The following is a 19,482-nucleotide window of genomic DNA, read 5'->3' as shown; positions in this document are numbered from 1 at the left end:
ATTAATGATATACGAAAGAACGCATAAACTATTTATTTTTCAGTTGATATAATTTAATTATTTTATATAATTTAATCACCTTTAATATTATAAAAATAACAAAAAAAAAACGTTATATCATAAAGATATATATATAAATTTATATATAAATAAATTATATATATAAATCTTTGGTGACTAATTTGTATTTAGTATATTTTTTTATCTTTAACCTAACTCATGTACAGTAAGAAAATTTAACAATTTTGCCAAAGTTATTTTTTAGAACCGTAAGTTGTGTTTTTTTTATATATATTCTTACATAACAGTCTGTTCCAAGCTTCACTCCTAAAGAATAATGACTCTTTGTTTGTAAGGTCAGTTGAAGTTTGGCTCTCGTATTGCAAAAATATATACATGTTTATGGAAAGTCTGTTCTTACAATCAGTGACTGGAACTTTTTGAACTATGTATTTCATGAAAAAAAAACTAATTAACTCATTTTCTGGACTTTTTTAAGCATATCAGTTTGATTTTTTAAAGTTCATACGTACTTTATAAATTAATTGATGGATCTAAACGACAGCAACAACATAATATAAATATTCAACAAATTTTATTTATTACTAAACAGAATGATGAGAAATAAAAAAGAAATGCATGATGAAGAGGACAGAGGACAGTTTATAATTTTAAACTATTATTTTAAAAACATCTAATATCAACAATAACTGGAAAACACGTGTAATATATTTACGTAACATTTTCGTTGTAAAAAATAATTATGTATTTTTTTACTCATATGTCCATTTTAAATGTAACTAAGCTTGATTAATAAATGTACAAGTAGGTACAACACAACTATGGTACACTAAAAACTACCATATTACATATTGTACAGAAAAAAAGCTTACCTATTATAATCAAAACTTAAAATCCGTCTTTAGAACAACAAAATATACGGTTCGGTACACTTTTTCCAACATTTCATAAAGAAAATGGTTGTTGTAGTGACTATAAAATGCTTAACTTTAATAATTTAATTTATACTTTAAAAAATCTAATATAATATTGTATTTCATTAATTTAAAATATTTTTATCTTTTTAAATTTTCAATATAAGACATTTAATAATCACTTCAATAGCTGACAAGAGGTGGCAACTAACTGGTGGTACTGGCCGTCGCCGGCTAACGACGCAACCGGAGCTCCAGTGTAAACATCCAGTGATAGGAATTCTCAGTTGTCGCCTGCACCCCATAATAATGAAATGATATATTCATACAACTTATATACTACTTGTTGTTAAGATAATTTGTTGTTACTATAAAAATATATAAATATTATCATTTTAAATTTGTGACCCACGATTTATATGTTGTCAGCGAATTTGTTAAGTTTGGAGATTGTACTTATGATATAATTGTACTTACATTCGTTCTGTATTTTTTAAATGAGTCCAGCTTTCATTGCTTTACGCTCAGTGCAATACTTAGGTAGCTTTGTTTGATCCATCCCAGATCCCATATACCTTGGTATATGTACAATATATAAATAAATATTAAGAATTTTGTAGATAAAATAATTTTCATACTTACATTTTAATGTCTTTATTAGTATCATATATGTTTTTATTTATGATAAGTAAGATGTAATAAATAATTTAAGACTAAATAGTACTCATGTAAATGCACCTTGTGCAGTATTTTAATTGGCTTCACGCTGCATCTCGTCACAGGGAAATTGGGACCAATGTTAAAACACTCCGTTTCCCATGAAGACATTACATATTGAATAACGGAACTTTGACATACCCCAGCGAGGAAATGAAAATATTAAATATTTCATTCCCCGAGTGGGAATCGAACCCTGTCAATGAATTAACGCTTTTACAGTCGCATGCTTGAGCCACTGTGCTGCAACGGCATTAAATGTTATATAATATTTTTTTTTATGTTTGGTCAATACCATTGCCGACTAAGTAAAATAATGTGTCGTCTAATTAAAAAATGAAAGTCATAACAGAATTGCTGGTTATGATTTTTTTTTATATGATAAATTAAATTTCTATCTGTACCTACATGATGAGTATTCCATGTGGTTATTAGTAATAGGTAGACAAAATACTTATAAATAAAAATAAAATAAATCAGCTTTACGCTGTGTCCCGCACACAACAGGGTAGGCATAGGAAACTTAGTGTTGAGACACTTCTTTCCAACTTTCCATACGGAGACATTGTTTGTTGAATGTCAGACCTCAACGCCGCGCGTTGCCTCGACACTAGAGCGAAGAAATGGCAATATAAACGTAAATAAATATTTCACTTCCTCTAGAAGGGATCCAACCCCACACCCGACGTTACAGTCACATCCTTGTGCCCCTGTGCCACGACGGTGATACTAATAACTAATCTAAATTACCTATATACTTTTAAATGAAATGATAGCCTGCGTAAGTAGTTCATACGAAGTATGTGGCAATAGTTCTGGCTAAAGCTTACATATTTCATTGTCCGAGGAAAAATCTATGGAATTTTTAAACAATTGAACGGCAAATTGTTACATCTTTATTGTTTTTCATTGTTTTGACTTGACGCCGTATATTTACAAAACAACTGAGGATACATATATATGAAAATAGAACAATAATTTAGATAATAAGAAAGTCATTCCGCTTCATACGTATAAAAGTAACTGCGGTTGAATCTTTTGTTATATTTTCTATAAAATCGTTCATAGGTAAATCTATCAGTGGCGTGTCAACCCAAGTTCAATCAAAAGAAACGAAACAGTTACGCTTATGTGTACGCGAAGTATTAACATATTTAGTCAATGTGGATTATATTATATAGACATCATATAAATAATATAAAAAAATATTGAGATAATTTGAGTAATCTCTGACAAGCGGATTTTTTACCATGGTTTTACTTCCTGATCCCAAGCTTCAATTTGACTAATCACTTTTATAGATGGCAGAAAAGAAAATTAGGCATGAATGCCCACTGCCCATCGTGCTCATTGGAGATGCAGCGTGAAGCTAATAAAATGTAGGTATATCCAAGTGATGCGAATAAGAAAGTAGATAAGTATGTTAAAAAGGAATTTTATATAATTAAAGTTAATTTTGGGTATTAATTACAATATAACATATTACACTATTAAGTACTTTTGGTATTTTTGAGTTTATTTGCAATCGTTGTAGTATTTATATTATATATTTTAAATTAAAAATCGTTATGTAGCAAATTGCATTAACAAGCAATTATGATAATTTGAAATGAAAGATTATTGCGTTTTCATAAACTTTATTGTTCCATTTATAGTTACATCAAAAATAATATATTGTTTAAATCATCCAAAGATTCTATATAGACATTTAATATTTGATTTCGAAATCTACGACATCTATCAATATAACATTTATAATGTAATAATTTTAGAAACATTCAATAAAGAGAAAAATACTGATAAAACATTTAACACATTAATCTATACTTATTTCTAACAACCTGGGGAACAACACTATAATTACGCTGAAGATAAAAATATAAAAACAAATAATATAATATCAATAGTAATTTTGTTAAGGTTATCTGTGACTATAAATGGCTGACAGAAGATATTATTCAAAGTGGACCATTCATAGTCACCATCATCTAAAACTAAAATTAGAATTCTGCCCATCTCCCAATACCCTGTAGCAAGTCACAACTTGTTCAATACATTCTCATTCTTCCAAACAGTGGGTAGTGTAATACTTAGAGTAAGATAAAATAGTCCTAAACAGGATCAAAAATATAACTCTTCAAAATATAATAGAGATTCTCATAAAACTTACATATTGTACTACAGCAGAAATGTAATAATCAGACTCATTATGTTTTAGGAATGTGCGTAGCTTACAGCTAAGAGCTAGACTAAAGATGTGTTTGACACTAAAATCTAATTAGGGGTCTCTAACATCAAAGTACAGCAAAACATCAATAAATTTGAAACATTTAAACATTGAACATTTAGAAAACGAGTGACATTCGAGAGCTGACTTGATGAATATTGTGCCCATTTGAGGCTTCATAGTACTTAATACTAATTGTAAATAAAATGGTAAGAAATTACAACAGCCCAGTTTACAAATAAAATCTAAACATTGCAAAATAAATTAAGAGATTGGGGCACATCAATCTCTTTTTCATTTTAAAATAGAAAAATTATGATATGAAATTATATTTCATAGTTTCGGAATTTTGAGATGACTTCAGATGGGGGCTCCTGGTTGCCACCGCCCCAGCGACCCCACAGGGCCGCTCCACCCTCTGAAGCTCGCCGAGCTGCGGCATTAGTCGGGCCCAAGCTAGATGGACCAGAGGAACGACCAGACTCTTCCAACATACGGTCCTTAGTGTTTGGTTTGGACCAATGCATGGACTGCTGAATGTGTTCCTTCATGCCCAGCCACTGTTTGTATCCCATTGAAATTCCACTCTGTCTCCACTTGTCATATAGTGCCCTTTTAGATGGATCACACAGAGTTTCCTTTGCCTCCTGAAAAAATTATAGATTTAGTAGAAGCAATATCTTTTAATAAATGACGTCACTAAAACGGGTTTTCCTAATAAATACTTAATACGTTTTTAGCTAGAGATATTTCCTATGGTGTAAATTCTAAAACCTGGTGGCTCCCTCCTAATAAAATGTTTCTTCTTATATATATATGTATATATATATATATATATATATATAAAAAAAATATATAAAACCACCCTTTTACCTTTAGCTTTTGAAACTTTGCTTCAGCATCTTTGTCTCCATCGTTCTTATCAGGATGGTATTGCAAAGCTAATATTTTATATTCGGCATTTATTTGCTCCACCTAAAAAAACAAAAAAATATTTCATATTTTTTACTCCATTTAAAAGAAACTCAGCTTCACACTATCCCGCATCTAACAGGGTAGGTTGAGAGAGCCGCGACACTCCGCTCACCATTTCCCGCTGACTTCTGGAAGTAATGCGTGTTGAGAGGTGGAACTAAACGCCTAGGTTTTCCGTTTAAATCAGAAAGAAATGAAAATATTAAATATTTCTTTTCGTCGACTGGGAATCGAACCAACAACCTGACGCGTTTACAATCAGGCTATTGTGATTGTAAACGCGTCACGCCTGACCTCACTTAATTAAAACTTAAAATGTAAGTATGCCACAGCTAATCATTAAGATCATTCAAATCGCGCAGGATTTTTTGCCAATAACATTCAGGATGTAGGTCAATTCGGGGCCTCGAATTAAGGTCAAACGTAATATTCGAATCAATATTTTTTTCTATTGTTATTAATTTCAAAAGTAATTAACACTCACAGTTGAATTTCCATCACATCCCAGCAACCCATAGAAGTCGTCTTCAGGGTCCCTCTGATAGTTCAGTATTTCATCCACCCCGGTCATTTTCACGACCCTCCCTAACAAAACCCCAATATGTACTGGTGATCGGGAAAACCTTAAATCTGTCAATGTATACGTGTACGACTACGGTCATACATATGTATAGGTAACTTGTAACTGTAGTGGTAATTGCGTAAATTAGCTTGTGTGAAAATACAGCTCAACCTTTGAATGTATAATAGTAGGAAATCGTTTAAGCTGTTATATACGTTATTGAAATATCATAAGAACTATATTCCTGTGCAAAGATTTTTATTGTACCATAGACTACTTCTGTTCTTGTCTCACTCTAGCACATTGTATATGAAACGCACTGACACTTTCACTCGTGTTTACAATGACCTCACACTGGGAAAGAACCAATGTCAAGTGACATTGACGCTAGAGTATATTACATTGCGGGCTGAATTTAATAATTATATTGAAATATTAGTGTTAAGAAAGCAATGTATTACTCATTAGTATTGTTGCCAGCCTTAGGTAAAGAACATCCTTTTTTATATATAGAAATGTTGATGAATGAAGCTTTTACTGCGCAGCTTCGTGTTTTGAGATCAATACTACCATTTTATCCAAGCAATTTTCAATAAAGATAGGTATATTTGAAATATATATCAAATATTAAGTAAATTAATAAAAAATACACTAATATATCTGCTTAATTTATTCATAATTACAAATAATTTGGAACTGAATCATTCGGAACAATTTTTAGTACTACCTGTAGATGCCAGCTACCAAATTTCATAATTCTAGAATTTTGAACCCTATTCATTTTGATACACATTTTTGTTTCGAAATACACGTTTTTTGAGAAATAACGACCTTATCTTTTTTTTTTAAGTAAATGTAGAAATAATTCTTTTTTAGGAAATCAAGGGACAGTAGATCTGAGTATATATATACTTAGTTTGAATTTCAACTCGATATGTTCCTTCTGCCTGCCATGCTGTATGCGGGATAGAGCATGAAGCTCTGTCTTTTTTTAAATCCCGGGATGTCCATTCGCGACCCCTATTATCAACACCCGCACACAATGATAACAAGTCGCCCAACACTCTAAAGACTTGAAATAAATATTATTGAACTACAAAAATTATGAATAGCTAGTGTTTTTTTTTTCAAAAGTTTAAATACATGGCTTTTAATACAGTGACAGATGATGAAACAGTTATTTCCTATTTACACATATTTTCGTAATCACACAAACTAAATGAAAATTTGGCGAGAAAAGTTTTCTTTTGTAAAAAAAAAATCGCGTGTGGTATATTCGTTGTTTCTGGCGGAATAAAGACTAATGCTAAATATACCCCTACTAGCGATAACAAAACATGACTGTTACACATGGGTGGCCCCTTAATGCCTCGCGTCCCCTTTAGGCCCCCCTTTATTTTAAAATCAAATATAGATATAGGTTCAAAATTCAAAATACTTATGTAAGAAAATGGAAACAAATCAATACCGTATGTACTTAAATATAATATTTCCTTAGTTCATGAGCATGTAAATTAATTTTATATTATAGCTATTGTATCATTTATTTTTGCTTGTCTAAGGCAAGCTATAATTGTATAATGTGTATGATATTTCCAAATAATCTTGAAACTTACCTATTATATTAAATATTATAGATTTTAAATATTGAGAAATTGCACCACAAAGTACTTTCCTTTTTTTTACTTTTATAAAACTAGATATATATATATATAGATTAAATGTTTAATATTTAAACTGCTTCAATTAGGTATTTAATATTCCGTAGTACTTTCTTCAATGATATGTGTAATAGCATTACTATTTTTATTTACATATACTAAGACAATAAAGATGTGTAGGTAAAAATATAAACATATAAATAAGATACCTTATAAAATTTTATGTACGCATAAATTGAAGTAGTTACTTACTTATCATTCTTATTTAAAAAATAATTCATAAATATATTGCTAAGTTTCATATTTTTTAAATAACAACGGATTTAGACTAAGATAGAGTCTCACCATAGTGTCATAACATGAAGATGACAGTGATAAAAGTGTTGATATTTATAAATAAAACAAAGAATCATTGCATTAAAATTTCATATAAAAAGACAATGCAGGGAAACCTATCACATATAAACACCAAGGCTGACGTTATTGCATATTCCGTGCATGCTCTAGACATTGGCGTTTCAAAACAGCTCCCAACGCGTTTTTGCATCAAAAATAGCCACTGAAGACATTCTCAGAGTAAGTTTACCGAGCTCATCGGCCACACCGGGTGTGCGCTCCGCTTGGAGAAATAATAGTGTTTCTAATCCTTAATAAACTTTCTTCAATATGATAGTGACTATTATATATGATATGTTCAAAATAACTGCGTTTTTGTTATGATAGTATATCGGGGACATAACAAGCCTGTCAACGAACCAGTCGCTTGAAGATCCACCATCTTTGGCAGCGGAAGTAGCGGCGGATGTCCCAGCAATGGGTGAGTGGAGTGGCATATGAATGCTTAACAACAATGCTCGGGCCTCGTTCCCATATTTTCTATTCGCCCCGTGTCTCCGCCAAAAGTTTGTTCAACCTTTAATTTTTTGTCGAGATAGATTTAATATGTATGAACACACCAGTGTTTATTTTAGTAGTATGCGTCGCAGATATTTATTATACTGCTCATAAAATATTCCGTCATAATAAATTGTGCATATAAGGAATATTGAAAATACTTGTATTTATTGATATTATTTTATTTCTAAATAGAATAAAAATATTATGATAGACGTTGAGACATTTAAATATAAATATGAATCGTGATAAATATCAGAAGAAGTCGTGGATTGCACCTTTACCAATACCAGATTACCATTGCACCTTTACCAATATTTACCGCACCAACAAAATAAGACGAAGATATATCTACACTATTGTAATATTGTAAAAAATAGCTTTGTTTTCGTTGTTCCACATATAGATATAAACAACATCCCTATGTTATCTTGTTTTTTATATTTTTTATTTGCAATGAATAAAATAAAAAATATAAATATAATAATAAGTTACTTATATGAAAAAAAACTTTTATTTGTTATTTTTATTTTTCTCAGGTAGGTATATATAGAAGATTTCAGATAGGGTTTGAATCAGAAATAAATTTTCATCCACCATAGCGTTACCGTGTATATTTGTGTACTTTCCTAATATACTTTCTTTTTTTATACAATTCACGTTGGTGTTGATTTATAAATCACTTCACGTTGTGTCCCGCACACAGCAGTCAAAGGGAACCTAGTGTTAAGACAGACCGTTCCTCATTTTCCGCCGAATTCTGAAGGCACTGCGTGTTGAGTGGCGGAACCCCGCGCTTTGTCTCAACACCAGAGCGAAGAAATTAAAATATAATGTTAAACAAATATTTAATTTCACCGTACGTCATTAATTTTACTATAACTAAGCTTATTTTGTATGTAGTAGCAATTAATATTTTGTATCTTGTTAGTCCACTAAATATGGATGACATTGAAATGGAGGTACTGTTAGTTGTACCTACATAGAGCCAAACGAGTACGCGCACCCGATTTGTTTAAACAATGCTTCAATTAACACTACATTGTTACTATATGTGGAATACGTGCTTGCTCATATATAGGAGTATATATAAAAGTAATTTTACTGAAAAATAAGTTATTTCTATTATTAGAGTTCAACGGAAAGTAGAGACCGGAATGTTTTCGTTTAGTATACACTAGGTACCTAGGCGCCCTGTGCCTAACCTGTACTTTTACTTACGAGATAAACGAGAGTAAAGCTGAAAAGAAAATAAAAAATATATCGGTTGTCCTTCAATTTAATGGTTACTTAGTTAGATCTATTTGAGATGCCTACAAATAACTAAATAATATTCGATTTATACAATTTCGAAAGGTAGATACGTAGGTACTATATGTCTATAGTATCATAATTTAAAAAGCACATAAAAAATATTGCAATTAAAATTTAAAATTAAAAGAAAATAGCGTTGTTTATTCGACATCGCGCTTATTCATCCGTGGCGGTCGTCAGTGAATGGAGTTAGTATATAGGACAGTTGGACACCTGTTGCAGCTTGACCTTATTTTCCGTTGTTCTTTATAAACAGTTATATTGAATTTTGAGAATAAATAGACTAAATATTAAACATCCTACTATAGTTCTATAGTACTACTACTTTTATAGTTATCTATCTACGAATATCTATGTTACTATAGCCCAAGATACCAGAGCCGCCAGACCTACGTCATTTTAGCAAAGCTAAAATTTTGAGGACTATCTCTGACAGATCACTTTCAAGTTACAGAGTATAAATACAACCATATAGTCTTAATTACATATTAGACTGTTCCTCAAAATTTCAGCTTTGCTAAAATGACGTAGGTCTGGGGGCCCTGGGATCTCAGACTACTACGTTTCTTGTTGGTCACTAAAAACAGTAAGATAGTATAATTATTTTCTAAGCAAAATTACTGTTAAAAGTATGAAAGAGTTAGTAATATATTTTTATTTTTGTAAGAATGTTACTTGCTACTAATGTATCCGCGGTGGGCACCGACTGCCCTGCCCCCCTATTTCTACGCCCTTATATAAATACACAAATTTATGCCTAATAATATATTGGCCTTTGCCAATGTATTATCTTTAGTTTTTTCCTTATTTCATGTGACCTAAGGCTTTTTACTCGCAGCATCATTAGGATTCAGTACAAATATTATACATCCTATGCATATGTAATCGATACGCCGGATCGGTTATGTAAGTGTAAGATGATGATGCGCCTGGAGCAGTTCAAATAAGTCAGTGAACTTTGTACTAGATGAAGGGTTTTAAAATGCGATACCTACATGCTTAAAACATGTTTACTAAGTATTAATACAGAAAATTTTAAGTAACGTAACAAACAGCTTGTATTATCAAAATTTAAATCAGATCATGAAAAGACAATAAAAATCTTAATTGCTTAACACAACGTGAGCACGTGCTGAAAATAAAATTATGTTAAAAAAACATCTTTGCCATACATTACATACGTACCTATATAAATATTAAACGACGTGCGAAACATATACAATACACCTAGTAGTCTAACTTCAGTACGACGTCGTACATAATATATGTGTATGAATTAATTTAAGACAAGCGGAAGCATCCAATTGTATCTAAGCCGTGGCTCGCCGTCGCCGTCGCCATACGATAAAGCCCATCTTTGTCTATTGACCCTTATTCGTTATTCCAAGTCGGTTTTTATATGTCATAATATCCATACGTACATATATATCGCTAAGTATATTATCTGTAATTTATTTGATGAATTTTAATACATACTACGTAGTTCGAAGTATACAGATATATATAAAAACTTATAAAACCATCGTCGTATATTTATTATTATTGAGGCCAATCGTGGCGCTGATCACAAGCGTGTGTCGGAAAGTGGGAGGCGGAGTGATTTAATACTACTCTCCCTCTGCCTACCCTGCTACATGCGGGATACAGCGTGAAGCTGAAAAAAAATATACCTTTCTACGTCTCTACAATATGTTTTAAATGTTTTATAATAAAGGATAGTTTTCTCTTGGTGTTTCTGTTAATATAGATTTTTAAACAATTTTAAAGTAATGTAGCTGTGTAAACGGCTCTACTGCGCTGTTCTGGCATATATAAACACGCGCTATTCCGCAAATACTTTGCAGATTTTCAACTCCAAGCGTTATGACTTAGCTCTCTTTGTGTTTATTTTCACAATTTCACTACCATATAATATAACATGAAGTATTTTCTTTAATTGTAAAAGTAACTTGTCATCTTCACTGAAAAAAATCCTAAATAATTATGTGGACGCCTAAATAATTCATAATGAATCACATATAAAAATGACTAACATGTATAAGCATAAATTCAAACACATGTATACTTATGTGCAAACTCATTGTGTTCCATCTTCTCGAATCAATAATGAACTACTTTGAAAAACTAACTTCCCTACAGTTTTGGTAACTTTTAGTACAAGAGAAACCTTTGTTTTACACTCTACCTACAGCAGATGCAAGTGAGCACTGTCAGGCCGACATCTGGTATGTTTTTTTACTTCCATCAACAAAGTGACTTATTTTAAAAGCGTCTTTTATATTTTAAATTTACGAGTATAATAATAATAAATGAAATACAATTTATAAGAGAATAACATATTATTTTTACTTAAAATATAATAGTATTTCATATTTTTTATAGTTATAAGATACTCTGTAAACGCACTGTGCAAATGCTACAAAAATATATGAATTTATATGTGCCTACTAGAGGATCTGTGAAGCGTATAATAGCAACGTCTATGTCGCTTTGTAAATATACAAAAGTATATATATATATGGACCATGCGAAAGTATCAAGCTGAAATTAATAATAAATATTAAGTTCTAAGGTCCCTTGGAGCACACATATAATCTAGCTTCTGAGTCAACGCGGAGGAGCATACAAAAGAGTTTACTAATTGTAGTTCATTTCATACAAAATGAGTGCATACTCCGCAAACCTATGTTTGTCAACTTTCATTAGTTGTACTTCCCGTTGACCTACAATTATGAAATTGTTTCGGAATCCTCGGTTAGCGACTTGCACTGGCATTTGCTCGATTTTTTTGGATTTTAAATGACCAGACCAGAGAAAATAGATTAATAAAAACTTCCCTACTTGCCTTTACTTTAATATTCCTCTATAAATTCTAAAATATTAAAGTATCGAGTAAGTATTATATTAAAATAACTGAGTTATTAATATAATATGTAGTTAGGAATGCATGATATTTATATTTCGCACGCGATACAGAACAGATGCGTGTGGTTATAAGATATCACTCTCGGACTCAGTTCTTAGTTCAGGAAGAACACTTAGAATTTGAGATTCAGTTTGTTTGATTTTTGACATATAATATTAAAGTATGAAGAAAAGAAAGTGTTTAAATCATATCATTTATTTTTGCTTAGGCGCGTTTCTAACATACGAGTGTATTTCTATTTCTTTTTTAATTCTCGTAAACTTATTTATTACATATATGAAACGTATTGACTGCAACACGTTTTCTAATAATAGGCAACGGAACCAACTCCAAATATGAATGGCCGTCAATATCAACAATGTACTGGGTTTATTTACAAACAGACGCTGGCGTGTGCTACCAAAACGGACACATATGAGTACTCAAATTAAACCTGGTCGCAGGCTCCCCTTCATAAGCGTACGTGATTTCTGTTCTGGTAGAGACGTTTCCTGTTCGCGCGTGCTAAGAAAGCTTCCCTTCCTTGTGAAAGCTCGCACGTGTGGCGCGGCACCTGCGGGGCTGCGGGCGCCGGTCCCGGCCCGGCGCGGGCGCAGAGCCCGGCGTGCCGTCGACGGGATGTGTCGTGTTTAGTTGCGTGTTACGTTTGCTGATTCTGAGATCATGGGACCCCAATTCGACTATTGCTTACGAGCCACCAGTAAGTGCTTAAGCGTAGTTTGTTCAAAATTAACCTTACAATTAATAAGCCAATGTAAATCTTATATTGTAATCCTTTTTAATAGATTAGACATCAGCAGATTAACTTTATCTAAAAGATTTATTACGATTAATTTACAATAATTTTCAGTTAAAAGTTTTACATTAGAATGATAGAATGTATTCGTAGAGCATTATATATGTACCTTCGTAAAGTAAAATTTGAATATTTTATTATTTATTTCATTAATAATTTCGTTATTAAATTTAATTGATAATTCAACGGAGATAATTATGCCGTAAAACCGTGTTCCATGTTGTACAAATATGGCATAATATTATCTCTTGTTGTATGTGAAATAGTACCTACTTGTATACAATACAATACAAGTAGGTACTGTATTAGAAATAAATGAAAACAATATTAAAATTCTTTTCAGATATTTCTAATATTAAATATCTATTTGATATGAGAGAAATTGTTAGAGCAAATATCCTATACCTATTTTTATTAGGAAACACTGTTTTAGCGAAGATTCATTCGGTTACCAAGAATTTAGATTGATTCATCAGTTAACAGATGTGATCATTGTAGTTTATCGATGTTGATATTTAAAATTTTAATATATACCAAATTAATAACTTACTCTATGATTATAAGAAATTATTTTGATTTATAGTTCATATCTTAAACGAACTTAGTTACAATAAACTGTTAGTTAGCATTTAACAACTTGCGTATAAACCGTAGTACCCATATGCAGTATATAATCAATGAAAACACAGATTCTCTCACGGTTATTACAATATATAAATAACAACTCTTAAATATATTAAAATTAGGCACAATAATGGTTCATGAGTTAGCCTACCATTGTATGGCACTCGTAGGACACATGTAGGTACGTCTCGAGGGACAATTCAAAACGACCCGTGAAATGCATTAACAAAATCAAAATGTCACAGATGCGGGCATCGGCGGGTAGCTTTGTGTTATGGTATTGTGACCTCTCAGTCTTACTTACACGTTTAGATTACATATTTATCAAATACAGATTTATCAAAAAATTAGTATTTTCTATCTTAAATGATAAATATAATTGTATAATTTTTAATTCCTATGTACTACTAATTATATTATTATTAGGTACATATATCCAAAATCGGTAAAAAACAGCATTTATCTAGTATTTGTATAGGATATGTTACTTGTCATAAAAATCTAGGTTTATGTAGTCTCCTAATCTGAACACAAGATTGTCTTCAATTCATATTTTCCGGCTTGAAAAGTAGGTTGTTCTACGGCCCGGTCCCGCACTGGGCGTAATGGAGAGCCGTTAGTCCATTGTCGTTATTGAATAATTCCCGCGCGACAGTCGCTCGGCGGTGCCGGTGGCCAGCAGGCGACGCCGCTCCACGCACATGAGACACTGATGATGTATATTGGTACGCAGGAATCTTTGAATAACCATCTTAGGTCGTTTTATTGAATCTATATTTAAATATCCTGTTTGTGTTACATTACGCAATGCTTAGCGACTCGGTGGTTTATTAATTGACACATCGTTTTGTACTTTGTTATAGACAATCCGTCGTACTTCGCGTTTACGGACAAGGATGTTGCGGACAACGCAAGTCCTGCATCACCACCATCAGAACAGTACTCTCGATCTGCACCAGCCAGGGCATGGGCTGATGGAGCTCGACCGCTCAGCTCTCCCCGAAGGAGGGAACCAGAGAGTCCCAGAAGAAAAGAATTCCGAGCTCTACTGAGATCACTTTCTGCCAAAGAACCGGAACAAGCTGAAGCCTTCCTCAAAGGCCAGCCCAGACCGGGTGATTGCGCACCGGGTGACATGAGAAACACATTTACTGCTCCAAGAATTAAGTAAGAAACACTATAATGTATCCTAACCTAGTAAACGATTTATCTTGTTACTAAAATCTTGATTGCTTTAAAAGTATACTTGTAAAGTTATAAGAAGTTAGTTTAATTATAAAGAACATAAATATAAATATTATAATATAATTAAAAAGGAAGTGGGTAATACCTACTTTATACTTTGTCGAAGTGTTCACTTGACCTAGTTTTATTATCAGCGAAGAAAACAATGCATGTATCACGTATTGTTATTTAGTGAGTAAATATTTTCTACACAGAAAAGACAAAATTAGTTCAAAAGTAGTAAAATCAGATGGTACCAAAGAACATGAAGAAGTATTCTACACGATTCCATTACAAGGGCGTAGACGGCATTCAGTTGGAGGATATTTAGCTACTGGATCTGCAGGCACCGGAGAGGTTACCACAGTGCCTAGTGAAGTACCCAAGATGCCGCCACCTAGGTTTAATCAAACTGATGAAGAAACTGTTAGAAGACGACGACCTAAAAACTTTCAATTTAAAGGTAAGTAGAAAGTGAAAATTAACATACAATAGACAAAGTCCTTATAGCTCCAATATTTATAACGTTTTGAAATTTGTTCTTACCAAAATATTTATCTTAAGAAGCTTTTGTTGTCAATTTGGTCTATTAATAGCTAATAATTAACGTAGAAATGGACAGCAGTCAGCGTGATAAATGGTCGTAAACAATACGTTAGAGACGTAAGTTATTATCAGTAAAGACCGTTGCACCCGAGCTCTTCGACCTCCAATGATAACGAAATGCATTGTCTTAACCTACCTATCGCTAGAAAAATATGACGGCGCTCCGTGCCGATGCATATTTAATAATATAGTCCTAACACCGCGTAAGTAGAGAAGACGATATGCTTAAATTATGCAATAATAATCATTATTATTTATTTATCAGTTAAAACAAAATTAAAGTTTTAAATTCACAAGAAATATAACAATGTAAGCTCTCTTATCAATCAAGAATCAACAAGAGGCGGTCTCTATATAACGCGATTAAGCTTATCGATAGATGCGTTTAGAATACAATCAGAGCGTGCCAGTGTTTGCACCAACGTATTTGGTGATCGATAACGTTTGGGGAATATTTACTTAAGACCCAATGTGGGTCCATATTTGTTTGACAAGATAGTCGTCATCGTCAGAGATGGTGTCGCGATTATTGACGCGGTGGACTTGGGTTTCAACGTGGTTAGTATGCGAGGTGCGTGCGCGCGCGCCGCCTGACGCCACGCAGCACTCCCGCCGCGCCGGCGCGCTGGTCCCCGCCAGGAGTCGCGGCTCGCGAATCGCCACTTCGCGAGTCTCTGTTCTCAGGGCTACGGTTTGCCCACTCCTTGTGCATTCTGTCGTTCAGTGCGATGTCATACATTTAAATTAACAACATAGAAACTATTTGGTTAGCCATGGATAAAATTGAGGACTCTGTAGCTGATGGAAACACAAGTGAGTGTTATTTATTATTTATTATATATAGCATATTACATTTTTTCATAACAATGAAAATTTTAATGTTACTAAAAATATATCACGTTATTCCCATTGATTATTAACTTTAAAATAATATTTATAATTGTTTTATATAGATACTCAATAATTTTAATAAATTTCTTTCTTTATTTTAGTGTGAATTAAAATATATACGTATGTTATCAAAATATTTTCGATAATAATTATTTGAAAAATCTATTTAACTATGCATAAAATGAATATTAGTTTTTGTATAATGCAATACATTTATCCTACAAAGTTTTTTTTTAAATTAATGTCAAAAGGACACCGTAAAATGTTATTTTGCCGGTAACGTTTTTTATTATAAAAAAAAAAACTAGTGCCGTCCCTATAGTACTCGCTTTAAAGATGAAAATCGCCTACTGTGCGTCCTCACGCCTCGTCCATATTACGGATGCAGGATGGCAGGACTGGCAGAATAAACATGGTAGGTATACTTTACATGCATCGAAGCTACTCCCGTAATGTGGCCGCTGTAAGAATATAAATGTAGACGCCTGTTTTGTTCTCCAACATAAAGTAAAGATCACCTACGTAAAGATTTGTTTCCTTTTTTTTTTGTTGTATAAAGTTTATGATTTTTTCTAAAAATAGTCCCATGCTATAAAAATATATATTATTTGACGGTAAAACATTATTTCTATAGAAAAATGTTTTTACTCTGTTATTATAGACGTTTTTAGGTAATTATCCTTAAGTTTTAGAAGAATCTGCATTTTCAAAGCTCAGTAATGAAAACTTCTTGCGCAATTTTGTTAATATTACTTGGTCTGTTTCGTTTAAAACATAATATTATGATTGTTTAAAGTTCTGGATTTATTCACCTGCTACAATTAGGTCGAATACGTGGAATATACAATAGGATGTAAGTGTACCAAGTCTATGTATTTAGCGCATTGTTGCTATAAAAATAAATTTACAGGTAGGCACTTAGTTAAATGTTTATTTAATTAAAACTTATTTTATTACATATTATTTATAAAGTATATACCTACAATAAATATTATCCTATACATATATTGGTATATAAATATTATTTTTATATGTAGTTAGGTCCATATGTTGTTTTAATGATTAATTATTATGTTTATTGCATTTGAAAATGTTTATTTTGTAAAAATATATGAGTCTCTATTTTACGTTCTTATGAGGAATCCATTAACTCAAAACAATATGTATTCTGTAAGAGCTTCGTTCCAACAAATGTCCACATGCTATTTCAAGGTTAAAATATCAGATTTCGGGTCACATATGTAATATAGGTATCTACTCTACGTACCTTGCTTTTAATGACTAATACTAAAGCTACAATTTTTCATGCTATTTATACATAGGGACTAATGTATAGCGGGGTCGGATGAATAAGTCTCGTATTTTCAAACTGCCCTAATTACTGTAATGTCAGAAAGTATAAAATTGCAATGATTAAGAACAGTGAACATACAGAAAAAGAAGGAAAAATTTATTTTAATATAGTGAATCATTCGCGGCGACGCCGCCAGCTCACAGTTCATGTTCATGTTGAATGAATCCATAACAGATTCTTTGTTTCTATGTAATTTTTCTTGTGAAGTTAAGTTATTATTATTTTTTTAAAAAAACAAAAAGAAATGCTGTTGTTCTTATTTTATGATTTATTACAACTAAGTATTTCTTAAATTTTCATCATAATTTTGCAATATTTACCTACTGATTAAAATGGGTCAAAAATACACCAGATGTTTTCCATAATAGAGGTAAACTCTGATGCTCCAGTTCGTAGACAAAGCCCAGAACATTTTATGGTAAACAGACTCCGACCAAAATTATTTATGCGAGAAAACAGTAGATCAAAAAGGCACCTGACGGACTGTACCGTTGTAGGAAACTGCAATATTTCAGCCGGCATCGGCAGTCGGCACATCAAAGACATCGGCCATTGAACTGAAAACAGACGGTGTTCGGCCATCGGTTCAGCCATAACCATCCTCTGAACAAAAAACAAACATGATAAATATCACTTATTTTCTTGTATATCTACTGCTTTGGAAACTTAACGGATAAGGCATGAAATTATAGTGAGAAATTTCGTGTTTATTCAATTTGCAACAGTTGCTATATTATTTTTATATAATGGATACGCCATCCTGTTATACTCTCCACATACCCTAGAGATATTTAATAAAGTCCAAATGTAACCGCTGAGTCTAATCGGCTATAGTTATTCCGGGCCACGCTGATAGACGTTTGTCTATTTAGGAAACGGATATTACATTTAGTTGGGTCTTCATTTGGCGGCAGAGGTGGGTGAGTATAAATCCGTATGAATTTCCGGTGCGCGCGCCCGGTGCATAACATATTTTGTAAGCAACCGATGCGTATGCGCAGCGCTAGATGCAATAAAAACTTTTAACAGCCGACGCGACGCATGTTTCAAATCTTACTTGCGTTTGAGAGAAATATGTTTTCTAGATGATGATTTTCGTGTATAACATATAATAAAATTCCGCAGTGTATTCTAGGTTTGCCACTTCCAAAATTTAAAATATCTGTAAAAAAAATTCTAACAAGTAAAGCTTATTACACTGTTCAAGAATATTTAGAAGATAAACATGTATGGCATTAATGTCTATTGAATGTAATGCAGGATAGCTGCCAGCAAATGTAATAGATTGTACCATTGATTTTGAAAAGAGCAACTGTTGAGTTTCTTGCCGGCTCTTCTCAGCAGAACTGCCTTTCGAACCGGTGGTAGCTTTTTGTTCATATGTTCATTCGACGATTCAAAAGTGCTTATAATAAGTTTATTTGAATAAAGAATATTTTTAATTTGATGATTTTGACTCAGCGACCGCAACTGTCCTTAAATAAAGTTTAATGCTTAATTGACCATCAATAATTGCAGTTTATTTTTGAATATGTTCATCTTAAGTCGTTTTAATTAATTTCAAGTGGCATCCAGAATAAGCTGTAAAGGCAACACAAGGGTTCAGTACGAGCGGTCAGGTTACGGGCGGGGCGGGCAGCTGTAATAACGCACAGATGTCGTCGCAATTTATCATCTAAACTGCGCTTTGCAGAGTTAATCTAAATTACGAGATATTTTTAAATGCAATCTGTGCATGTAGAATATTTTACACTTAGCTTTAACGCGAAATGCCTC

The 19,482-nt window shown here is 32.4% G+C and overlaps 2 protein-coding genes across 6 annotated transcripts in view; one reads left to right on the top strand and one right to left on the bottom strand.

Annotated features, from left to right (window-relative positions):
- Nucleotides 1-3,272: 3,272 nt before the first annotated feature.
- Nucleotides 3,273-5,512, bottom strand: jdp (DnaJ domain-containing protein). The gene is made up of 3 exons (XM_085202862.1): nt 5,339-5,512; nt 4,753-4,854; nt 3,273-4,526 (listed from the first exon to the last, which is right to left on the bottom strand). Exons 1-3 carry the CDS (start codon nt 5,423-5,425, stop codon nt 4,206-4,208), a joined length of 510 nt encoding a protein of 169 aa, XP_085058988.1. The 5' UTR covers nt 5,426-5,512; the 3' UTR covers nt 3,273-4,205.
- A 2,151-nt stretch (nt 5,513-7,663) lies between these two features.
- stumps (DBB domain-containing protein stumps) overlaps nt 7,664-19,482 on the top strand; it is an 18,461-nt gene continuing 6,642 nt past the window's right edge. Inside the window, exons 1-3 of one of the 5 annotated variants that reach the window (XM_085202855.1) lie at nt 7,664-7,894; nt 14,495-14,798; nt 15,071-15,318. In XM_085202855.1, coding sequence (XP_085058981.1) covers nt 7,891-7,894; nt 14,495-14,798; nt 15,071-15,318 — 556 coding nt within the window. In that variant the 5' untranslated portion in view covers nt 7,664-7,890. The other 4 variants (XM_085202851.1, XM_085202853.1, XM_085202854.1 and 1 more) reach the window with 4 other exon arrangements.

Source organism: Heliconius melpomene, chromosome 19 (genome assembly GCF_056956725.1).
Source record: "Heliconius melpomene rosina isolate 202511_hmr_F chromosome 19, ASM5695672v1, whole genome shotgun sequence".
Classification (NCBI taxonomy): domain Eukaryota; kingdom Metazoa; phylum Arthropoda; class Insecta; order Lepidoptera; family Nymphalidae; genus Heliconius; species Heliconius melpomene.
Note: the sequence above shows the minus strand (reverse complement) of the source record. Positions and strands in the feature narration are given on the sequence as shown.